Source organism: Lingula anatina, chromosome 1 (genome assembly GCF_051362555.1).
Source record: "Lingula anatina isolate TDL-2025a chromosome 1, LinAna3.0, whole genome shotgun sequence".
In the NCBI taxonomy this organism is placed as follows: Eukaryota; Metazoa; Brachiopoda; class Lingulata; order Lingulida; family Lingulidae; genus Lingula; species Lingula anatina.
Window position 1 is genome coordinate 7,902,279 of NC_141767.1, and position 10,507 is coordinate 7,912,785.

Here is a 10,507-nt window from a genome sequence, read left to right on the forward strand (position 1 = left end):
TATTAGTCGAAACTTTTATATTCCAAGCATTTTCTGTATGTACGATATGATTGAATGGGATATTTTGAATTCTGTTGACACGTATATTCTTAACTAAACTACTATAATGTGATGCTTGTTGAGGAAAAAACAAATCGATTTTTTGCATTGTGTACCATAAGGTGACTTCGTTAACCATGAGAAAATTATAGATACGTCCAAGGTATATGTTTACTGCCACTGCTAAAGAATGTCCCTCCTCTTTTAAGATAAACACATTTGCGCTTACGTAGATAAGATTGACACAAAATTCCAATAGACGAGAAATTAGATGCATTTTTAAAGTAACGGTAACAGCAATACAGAAACGACTAATATAAATGATTTAAACTTAATTCAGCTCAGTAGACACATACATCAGCACGTCTTTTATGTTCTAAGGTAAGATGTAGCGGTGGTTAATGGGTGAACCTGTCTTCCCACGTGCTGCCAATTTGTTCCAGTTAACCACCGGTATGTTCCCCACAAGATAGAAGGAGAGGGTTCCAGACGGCTGGCCATCCATTGCGTAACATCAACTGATTAGTAACGCATCGGTATCACGAAATCCGTGGACCAACGTGGTTCCGTGCGGATCACTTTAATTCATTCGGTGTCGAGTCTCCTTTTTTTCCTTACTTTTTTTCCCCTGGTGTTTCATTTATCCGTTAATAGAAATCTAGGCATAAATTCCGCTAATATGTTCATTAAGACGATCGTATTAGCATCTGACGTTTTAGACATATCTTTCCCTTAGCGAGAAAGTTGTGACTTTAAATTTGTCATGTAATATTTGCCGTCAGAAGCAAATATCCTGTGTTTGTTTTTTTTTTTCCTTTAAATGAAATAATACCCCCAAATAAAGGTGATAAAACGAAGATGCACAGCGCAGAAAATGCTGTATAAGTGACGAATTATAAAAGTAAGAAGGGATAAATTATCAGGGAATTTCAAATTTAGAGTAATTCTTTTGAAAAAAACTTGATGCTGGGTCTCCTTTATGTACATACGTTTCACGGACAAAAGGGAACACGAAACTGATTGCTGATCGTAGCATGCCCGGTAGTTTCACTATAGGATTTAACGGAAGGGAGAGAAGGGTGTGAGAATATTACAAGGAGAGATGGGTAACATTTTTCTTTTCTCCCAGTTCCCCTGGTGTTGCTTGCACTCACGGACAGCGCAGGGAAGTACGGTAGCTGCGTTCGACAGTAGCAGTATCATATTGATTGGTGTGGAGCAGGTGATTGCGCCGACCAGGGCCTCCGGATCGGGTTCCTTTCTGTCAACACCAATGCACGGGCCCCTTCAACGCGATTACTGTTCGCTCCGCCCACAGGCAGCCAGCCTGCAGTTGGAAATAGACAGATCAGCTGGCAGAGAAGACTAGAAGAGGGAGATTCTGAAAAACCTCACTTGGAACTGCGTAGCAACATGACTTGCACAGAAGTGATGTACCATCCTGCTTATACGCCGTACAGTTCCTATCTCGCTTATCAAAAGCCTTATGATACATACAAGGTACAGTAATAGCTTAGTGCAAAGCGCAATTAGTCAGTTTCATTGTACCATTTTCAAAGAAATCTTATTTTAACAAAGATAACCTTCCGCAAAACAAGGCAGGTGCCAAAATGAAGCGTTAATGTAGAACTTCCAGTTGTATTGGTTTGAGATGATTGCAACGCATGGTCGTGATGTCATCGACTGGTTGTTTCACTAAGATGCACGAGAATCATGCACGCGCCTCTCATTCTTGAACATAACTAGGAATCCCAGCGTTTCTATCCGCTAAATCGAAGTAGCGAGGGAATTCGTAAGGATTTTGACTGGAATTCTCTCGTGGTTAAGTCCCATGGTAAGTGACTGTATAACTATGTCGGGCTTGCCATATATTGCACTTTCTCTATACACGAAGATGAATAATCCCCAGTTATCCCTTGCGTTTCAGAAATTCGCTGCTCTCCACAAAGTTTACGATAGTAGCCATAGTCCCATGGATGCCATAAATTACTCCACAACAGCAACGACGGGATTAAGTTTCGGTTTAGTAGGCAAAGAGGAAGAGAGTGACGAAGACCTGCATCCAAAAGCCTCCCAGTATTTATCGGCAAAGTGCGCCGTGTACACGTTCTTTACGGGAGATCCTAGTTCTAACGTTGACGATCATTTCTCAAAATCACTGAGTCTATATAACCAAAGGATAAATCAGGTTGGAGGGGGAGATGGCAAGGCAGTTAACTGGAAAGGTGAGTTTTTGAAGGATTTATTTTAACACTCCTTTGTGACGAGGTGTTATGTTATTCATGTATGGTTAAACTATACCTTCAATTTTCATCTGATTGATACTGTTTTTATTTGAGCGTTGCACTGTATGTATTTTTGAAGGTGCATGTGTTTTATTGCTTTTCCCTTCTTATTCAATCTCTTTAATCAGTGCAGCGTTTGGCATTATAATAATAACAATAATTATAATAATTATTATTTATTTTACAATAGAATATTTCAAGAAAAAAACACAAAATGTAGTGCCTCCTTATACATCTACCTCCTCCACTGACTGATAAGAGGAATTGCGTGAAGAACGGTATCAATCCATGTTATTTTCGTAGTGTATTTGCCGTGAAACTGCGAAAAAAAATCACGCAGCGTGCTTCTTTCAACTTTCCGCTCGAACATCATACAAGTAATACCGTTTCATTTGGGAGGTCAGACGACTCCCGCTGTGAGCATCTAGCGTAGAGGCCACTCAAGTCAACGATTTGTATTGCTTACAAATTAAATACACAGCTAACACGCTGTCTAAAGAACACTCCTGTAACGCGTCTTCTTTGTAAATACATCATGTGCCTTATTACCCTCCTCTTAGATCGTTTTTTTTTCTATAAGATCAAATATACCTAGGGTTTCTCCACTTTACCTGACTCGATGCTAGAAAATCATCTACCTGGTGGAACACATGACGAAGGGGCTACTTTCACGATCAGTAAGGCGTTCTATTTGTATTCCCTACATGATAGATTATGAGGCTGTCGTAATTAATCTGGATAAATAACCACTGACGTCCGTTCTTGCTCCTGCTTTCTGTATGGTTAGAAATAACTGATATTGAGTTGTTTTCAACAGAAATGAACGCATTCCTCTATAAACACACATTGTAGCAATGAATTAAAATTGTTCCCAGACCAAATTTTGGTATTGGTTTTAGACGAAAGGATAATAATAGGGTTTCGCAATTAATATAGTGGTCTTAGAATAGCGGTTCAAATAGTGGCATGGTGTATAAGACGGCAATGGAAACAGAGTTGTATTCCAGTGAGGTTTGGCATGTATTTTGTAAAGAGATTCATTATCTGTTACAACTTCCTTTTCTGTCTTGTAAACGCGAAAACGTTTCTAACTTAGGGTGCTGTTTTGCTTAAAACTCCTTCTGATTTTTCAAACGGAAGTCGAATTTCTCTGAGTCATTAAGGGGAACAGTTAAATCAAATTACTCAAGCGGTATTTTACTAGACCAAATGGAGATAGGGTACATGGGTCGCTGTTTGATCGAAGAGGACTTGTATTCTCTAACCTTCAAGTACAAATAAATTTCGTGGTATTTGTCACAGAGGCAATGAAGGAATTAGAGTAAATGTTTTCCCGGGCAATTATTCCCCATTGTTACCCGAAAATAACCATTTACTGAGACAGACATTTATAACATTGTTTAAAAAAATGCCCATTTGGAAATAAGTTAGCTGTCAGAAACTATTTACGTTCCTTCAAGAGTTCAGTATGGTTCTGCCAAACTAGTATATATTTTATAATACGCCTTATTTCATAAGACAAACAACTTTATGAAGCAAACCTATACGTGTGAGATTTTCTACCAAAGGGTTATCGTCATTAAACTGGGAGAATGTCACAAATGTTAGACGAAAACGATCACAGTTCCATTACTATTATAAATTTTCAACCGCAACGATATTGTATTGTTCAGAGATTTTAAGTATAATACTTCGTAATAATTCAACCGATGACTCCTTTGGTGGATTCCTTGAAATAATTCGTACTACTAATTCATACCATTATTTTTCATTCATTTTCTGTTTTTATTTTGTGTAGTAAATCAAATGCTCGAACCTCTGATAACGTTTGTATGACCTACGTAAAAATTATATTAGGACGAGCAGAGTAAAATGATTCCTCGTCAATCCACAATTTTCTGGGTAATTAATTCAATATACGAGATTTTCACCAACGGGTGTTGGTAAGACGATCATTGTTTCCAAAATACAACAAATTATTTCATAGATTATAATGTCTTCCTTGTCATTCAGAGGTGTCGACCATGGGCCAACGGAACCTACCTCCGTCATTCTGGAACAGTGCCTACCAGCCGCCGGTCCTTCCCCACCCGCTAGGGGGCAGTGGAGCAGCGGCATATCCAGACCCATACAGCATACCAGGTTCATCCTTCCACGGGATGGCTGGATTACAAGACCCGTGGCATTATTCGTTCTCCTCTCAAACGCACACGTATCCTCACAGACCGTCCATGCACGATTTCACCTATTCCTCCATGACTCCCGGTCCGTCACGGCTCACACCCCACTACAGTTCTCTTCTCATGCAGCAGTCCATGCGGGCGTCGGGAAGGTTTAGCGGCATGCACGCATCGGGTACGTGCGACTTGACAAAACCTGCTGCTGCTGCTGCTGAAGCTGCCGCCTGGGGGAGTCGATATCACACGGACCCGTTAGCGACCACCGACCTGTCCTCTCATCACACAGTGCCACACCCACACCCGCATCTGGAACCGACAGTAACAGGTGAGGGATTTCTGTGAATCAAATAAAATAAGATTTTAAGTCTTTGGGATTTTAGTCAGAAAATAATCTTAGAAAAAATTATTTAAATCGAGCACCTTTTCGATTTTTTCAGGTTTTCAGCAATCCCTAGTATTTACCAACCATCACCCTATAAACCTGAAAAACCTAAATATTTTTATGGTAGTATTTTTCATCGATTACGTAAATTCCTTATATTCATAATTCTAATGGCAATGCAAATTTTGGGAGAGCACGTTACGTTTCTCGAGGACATAAATGCAGGTTAATGAAAAAATGAGGCTTTAGAAATAAATTAATACCACGAACTGTTACTTTGAAATGATATATGAAATAAATTATATGAATTCCATAAGATTGATTGGTATATCTTTTAAGGCTGTGTTGCCTCTGTACCCCAGTGGTTATTTAACTTTACCGATGCCCTGGAAGCATTTTGTTCTGGTCTTTACACGAGCTTTTCGGATAATTCTTTGAATTTTATTCATTACAATCTCTCTACGTAAAAATACTTCCGTGCGTGATAAAAATTTTGAATCTTTTTATTGTTATGATTGAAACGTTTTTTAAAAACACTTCATATGAAAGTCATATAATGGTTATCAATTTTACAAAACTCGCTTTTTTGATGAAAGAAAAAATGCAGTGCTTTCAGTTTTATATACCTTCGATTTCCTTGCATATTTGTGAACGCCTTAAGAACGACAAAGAAGTAAATAGAATATACTGATAAAATAGAATTAAAAATTTTTAGAACGGAGTTAAACGTCAGAGGTTATTCTTTGCGCATCTACCACTGTTGTATTGCTGTGATTTGTAATTTGTAATTTTATATCCAAATATATCAAGTGATAGACTCACAAAATATAATAAAAATAAAAATAGACAAAAAGGCAGAGAATTGAATTGGCTTTTTTTTTTAATTTTAAAAGTGTATGACATGTCAGAGTGATTTGTTGGAAAATCGGGAGAACAACGGAGCCACGTGCGCATATCTGTAGAATTATGTTTTTAGACAGAAAACTATTTGACGATTACCTCAGAAATACAGGATTTCTTTGTTGGGCAAAAATTGCTTGGCTGTTGTAAATTAACCCCCTTTAAATTGTGCCTTGAAATAAACAACTTTTGTCGAAACCCCCCACAAAGAACAGGCCCCTGATAGAATATTATAATATGGGGTCACAAGTTTTATATCACGACTTTTCTTATTTATTAAAAGATAATTATGTTTATTATGCTGTTGTAACCTTGGCCCTTGGACATGCATGATTGGTCCAAGTTACAACGTTTTCTGTGAAAATGGTGTGGTACAAATTGTCTTCAGTATTTAAGATAAGTCTCAATCCAGTGCGGGATTGCGTCGTTTTTCTTTAAGGAATTGTATTTCTGCTTAGTTTGAACCTAAAATATTATTACATTGCATTCTTGTTCTGAAATGTATTTATAAATAAAAATATATTGCTTGAAACTGAAATTGAAAGTGATTAACAGGGGTGGATAAAAATATCTTTTTAAATTCTTAGTACAATGTAACATTTACTTGTTAATGTCTTTCTTACTACGGTTAACACGTCATCCAATTTGTTTTTGACAATTAAAAAAGTTTTCTTTTCACATATAACAGGTCTTTTAATCTCTTTTGTATTCAGTTATGCATTTTTTTTTCTATATTTTAGGGTTGGATGGAACAGTTCAAGAATCTGGAAAAGAAGTTTACTGGTTTTAAGAAAGCATATTAATAACATTGACAGATGCGGACGCATGTGATCGATAGTATTACATAGAAGTGATGGTAAAGTCGCTATTTTGAGCGTCGACAGTTCTTGGATTTTTTCCATTTGTTTAACGCATCATCTCTGTCAACGGCTTTTAAAAAGTAGAGGTAGAGTATAATATGTAAGGTACCATATGATTTTCAAATCATTTTTGTGAAACTATAATCCATCGTCTGCAGTGAGATCACCTCATATGCGGTCAATAGACGAGTTGCTGCAGTGAAAAGATATGCGAATATGAACCGCACCCATGCTCAAAGCAAGTACAGCGCCTAAGCACAAAAATATTAATTTATTTAACATAAAAACAATCAGGTACGTGTAAACAGAAAACGCCATGTTTCAGATAATACAGATGCACAAAATCGTTGTTGTGAAACTTCTAAACGCTCAAAACAATAAAGCACAAGTTACATTGATATCATGTCCCATAATGTCTCAACGCTCTCCTCACTGATATAACAGTCACATGCGCAAAAGAGAAGGGTTGATGGCTGGAAAAAAAAACTCTTCCGAATCAAAGAAAGCAATATACAAAAATATGTTATTGTTAACAATATCCTTTATCAGCTATTCCGTCCTGAAGGACATGTTGAATTAAAGTGAATTTGTCCGTGCTACAAATTATTCAATTATCAACTTTTCACGTAATCAAAATAGGGTGGCAAAGTAGATTCTGCGTATGTTAAGTTTATTTATTTATATGCAAGGTTTATGTGACTGTTTAACAGCCGTAATAACTCAATTAGTTATTGTGATTTTTTTCTTGCTGAATACCTTTTTATATTTTGATATTAAATTGTATATACTGTTGTAGCTAGCAAGACTGAGGTATGAAAATTAAGTTACCATCCTGTTATTTAATATCACATTATTTAGCAGTGGCCGAATGTGTAAATGCTTCGTTAGGAACATGTTTCAGAAAACTGTTTCTTGATAAGCTTTCAAGAACTTCCCAGAAAAATACCTTGATGTATAGATTTTTAATTAAAGCTCTTTCCAATTAAGCAAATTCATTAGCTGCTTGCAGGAATATATCGAAACTGTAAATAATTATAAGTTTGTACATATTTTAAGGATTTGTATATATTAATATGTAAACACCGTTTCAGGAAGTGCCAAACAAATTGACGTATACAATGATATACGCAGTATCATATGCAAGGGTTCCAAGATTTGAATCTAAAATAACTTATTGTTTTATAACTTGTGTATATTTCTATGTATGTGTGGAAATCGTGAAAAAGAAAAATGTGCATACACACAATAAAATACTTAAATATGCTGATTGTGGTATCATTTGTTACTTATACACGCGTCCCCATCGTAAGTGTGCGCAGCGTTCTTCAATAAAAAAAACTTGATGTCATTAATTAAAATTACTTGTCTAAAACACTGTAAGGCGACTATTTATTCTGTTTTTCGTGCTACTGGTATTCTACTATGTTTATCAAGTGAAGTGGACACAGGTACAATCAGTTATTTAAAAAAGCAAAGAAAAACTATATTATCTTGATCAGTTGACAAAGATCTGTGTAAATTAATTAAAATTGATGATGGCGATAGTTATAGGTAGACCGACTGTCCCAGAATTTGGATAAAGATAGTTAAAAACATTCTTTAGTATTGATCGAAACAATCACAAATTTGTTCGATAAATTTGAGCGCTCTATTTGAAATGAGAAAATAGGAATTTGAAAAAATATTGTTGACGGTATTTTGTAAGAAAAGCATGGTAAATTCAAATGAAATATGACGTTTTTCAAATTAATTTTGCGATAGGATTTATTTATTAATCTAGTGGTACATGAAATGCACACGCTCTCACTGTTTCAAAGCGAAATGTAAACCGCTAATAAACAAACTCTGAGCTAGCCGCACAAACACCTTTTGTTATTTTTAAAAGTAAGAGGTTAATTCGTTGTGATAAAGCAAGCTTGACACTGATGAGCGTTATATGAATTATGGAACATTTCTTTAAAAAATTAATTAGTTTTCAAAAAGCATCGAAATGCGAAAATGGGGGAAGGTATCGGTTTGCATCGTGTTTCATATAAACCAAAAAAATCAAAAACGCAAAATCGGTTATAGTGAAACTTTTCTTGACAAAAATACACCTTTTTTGTCTAGTTTGAAGTGTTCTGAAATAAAAAAAAAGATCAGTTGAAAACTATATTATGCAAATGGCTAGTGAGTATTACGGTGCATATTTCCCGAAATAATATCTTGTAATTTTTTTTTAATTTTTGAGATTGTAAATCTTACCTCACCCTTTAAAGAATTGCCTAGATAGAGTGCATATAACGCAAGTATTTGAAATAGCGGACGTCATATCAGATGTAATTACCTTTGTAATATTGTATGAAAAATAGATATTATCCAAGAAATAACTTTTAAAGAAAAATTATTAATAGAATGACAAATAAAGTTAGGAAAAGCTTTACTCTTAGTTTAATACATTTTTTATCATCATCACAAAAATTACATTGTTCCATACGCCATCCAATTCTTTGACAACGATCAAAATTATTTTTGATTCAGTAATTCCGGGAGAAAAACAACAAAGAGACGTCAAAATTCTCGTTGAATGAAAAGAGACCAACACTTCGGAAAATGTTACGGAGCCAATAGTAAATAAACTCAAGCAATAGTGCTAGATATATTGAATCTGCACGCGCAGTTACTTTCAAGGAACGGATATTGTCAGTCAGGTCACATAACAAACGTCAATTTTAAGTATAAACGCTATTTATTTTCCAACGCAGAACCAAGCAAAATAGAAACGACTTAGCCGAGCACAATTTCAGCACTTATGTCCATACAGAAAGCTATAGCTTCATATTGGTATCATATCATATCATACATGTTATAATTGATATAAATAATATGATAAGAAAACCTGAAAGAAAGTAATTTTAAAAGAGGAAAGAGATAGCACCCGCTGTCTGCAAGCGGGGTCCGCGAAATCCAAGGAGCCTTGGTACATTCCTTAGGTAAATTACCAGGAGGATATACACTTGTTGTTTTCAGTTATCCTATATCGACAGACGAGAAAATGCCTTTCTGAAAAGCGATGACAGACAATCCCATATTCTCACTCCATCAAGTGCATATTTTGTGTTGGTTGCACCTGATAGCGATGTCGAGAGAGGTCACTGGCAGCTGGGTGGAGGTGCTGGAGTGGAACAGCACACTGACAGCCGTCAAAACTCGAACAGAGAAAGAGAGAGAGAGAGAGAGAGAGAAAATGAGATAGAGTTTTAGTCCCATCATGAATTTTTGATTCCATAGACTAGTCACATCACTTTACGTGCATGATGGGTTTTTCTCTTCATGCGTATTATGGTGATTTAAATCGAAAATGTTCCTAATTATAGAATAAAGATAATTTTCCCCTGGATTACCAAACAATGTCCAATGCTAGTCACGAACTGTGGTCTAAATTTCACATACTGTATAATGTATAAGATCAATAGCATTCTTTTAAAATTCAGATACAGATACGAAAACCATATAGGAAATTGTTGCATATTTCTGCATATGGCCTATCTGCAAACAAATTCCTTCATTTTACTAAGGAAATGTAGGCCTATAATACAACTCCTTGATTTTGGGGTAAAATACATCTTTCCAGTATTCATTTTTACAATCCATTTTCATCATTTTACATGATTGATTTTATTTTTGGTCCTAAAATTTATATTGCTATCATAATATTAACCAAATTAAAAGCAAGTTCAGGAAAAAACTATTTTGTGACATTGAAATTCTCGCAAAATATATCGTCCCTGTATTATTGTGACGCAAAAACCGTGTACTTAAAAAATCATTTTCTTAATGTCGTTGTTGTCATTTTTTTGCATTCAGTTTACCCAAACAGCT

At 35.7% G+C, this 10,507-nt stretch overlaps 1 protein-coding gene across 2 annotated transcripts; it reads left to right on the forward strand.

Annotated features, from left to right (window-relative positions):
- Positions 1-118: 118 nt before the first annotated feature.
- On the forward strand, positions 119-7,913 carry LOC106181598 (transcription cofactor vestigial-like protein 2). Of its 2 annotated transcripts, none has more exons than XM_013566041.2 (4): positions 119-1,539; positions 1,967-2,264; positions 4,338-4,829; positions 6,527-7,913. In XM_013566041.2, exons 1-4 carry the CDS (start codon positions 1,453-1,455, stop codon positions 6,574-6,576), a joined length of 927 nt encoding a protein of 308 aa, XP_013421495.2. In that variant the 5' UTR covers positions 119-1,452; the 3' UTR covers positions 6,577-7,913. The 2 variants fall into 2 exon arrangements, with proteins under 2 accessions (XP_013421495.2, XP_013421496.2); XM_013566042.2 differs by lacking the exon at positions 119-1,539 and adding an exon at positions 1,621-1,873.
- Positions 7,914-10,507: the final 2,594 nt, after the last annotated feature.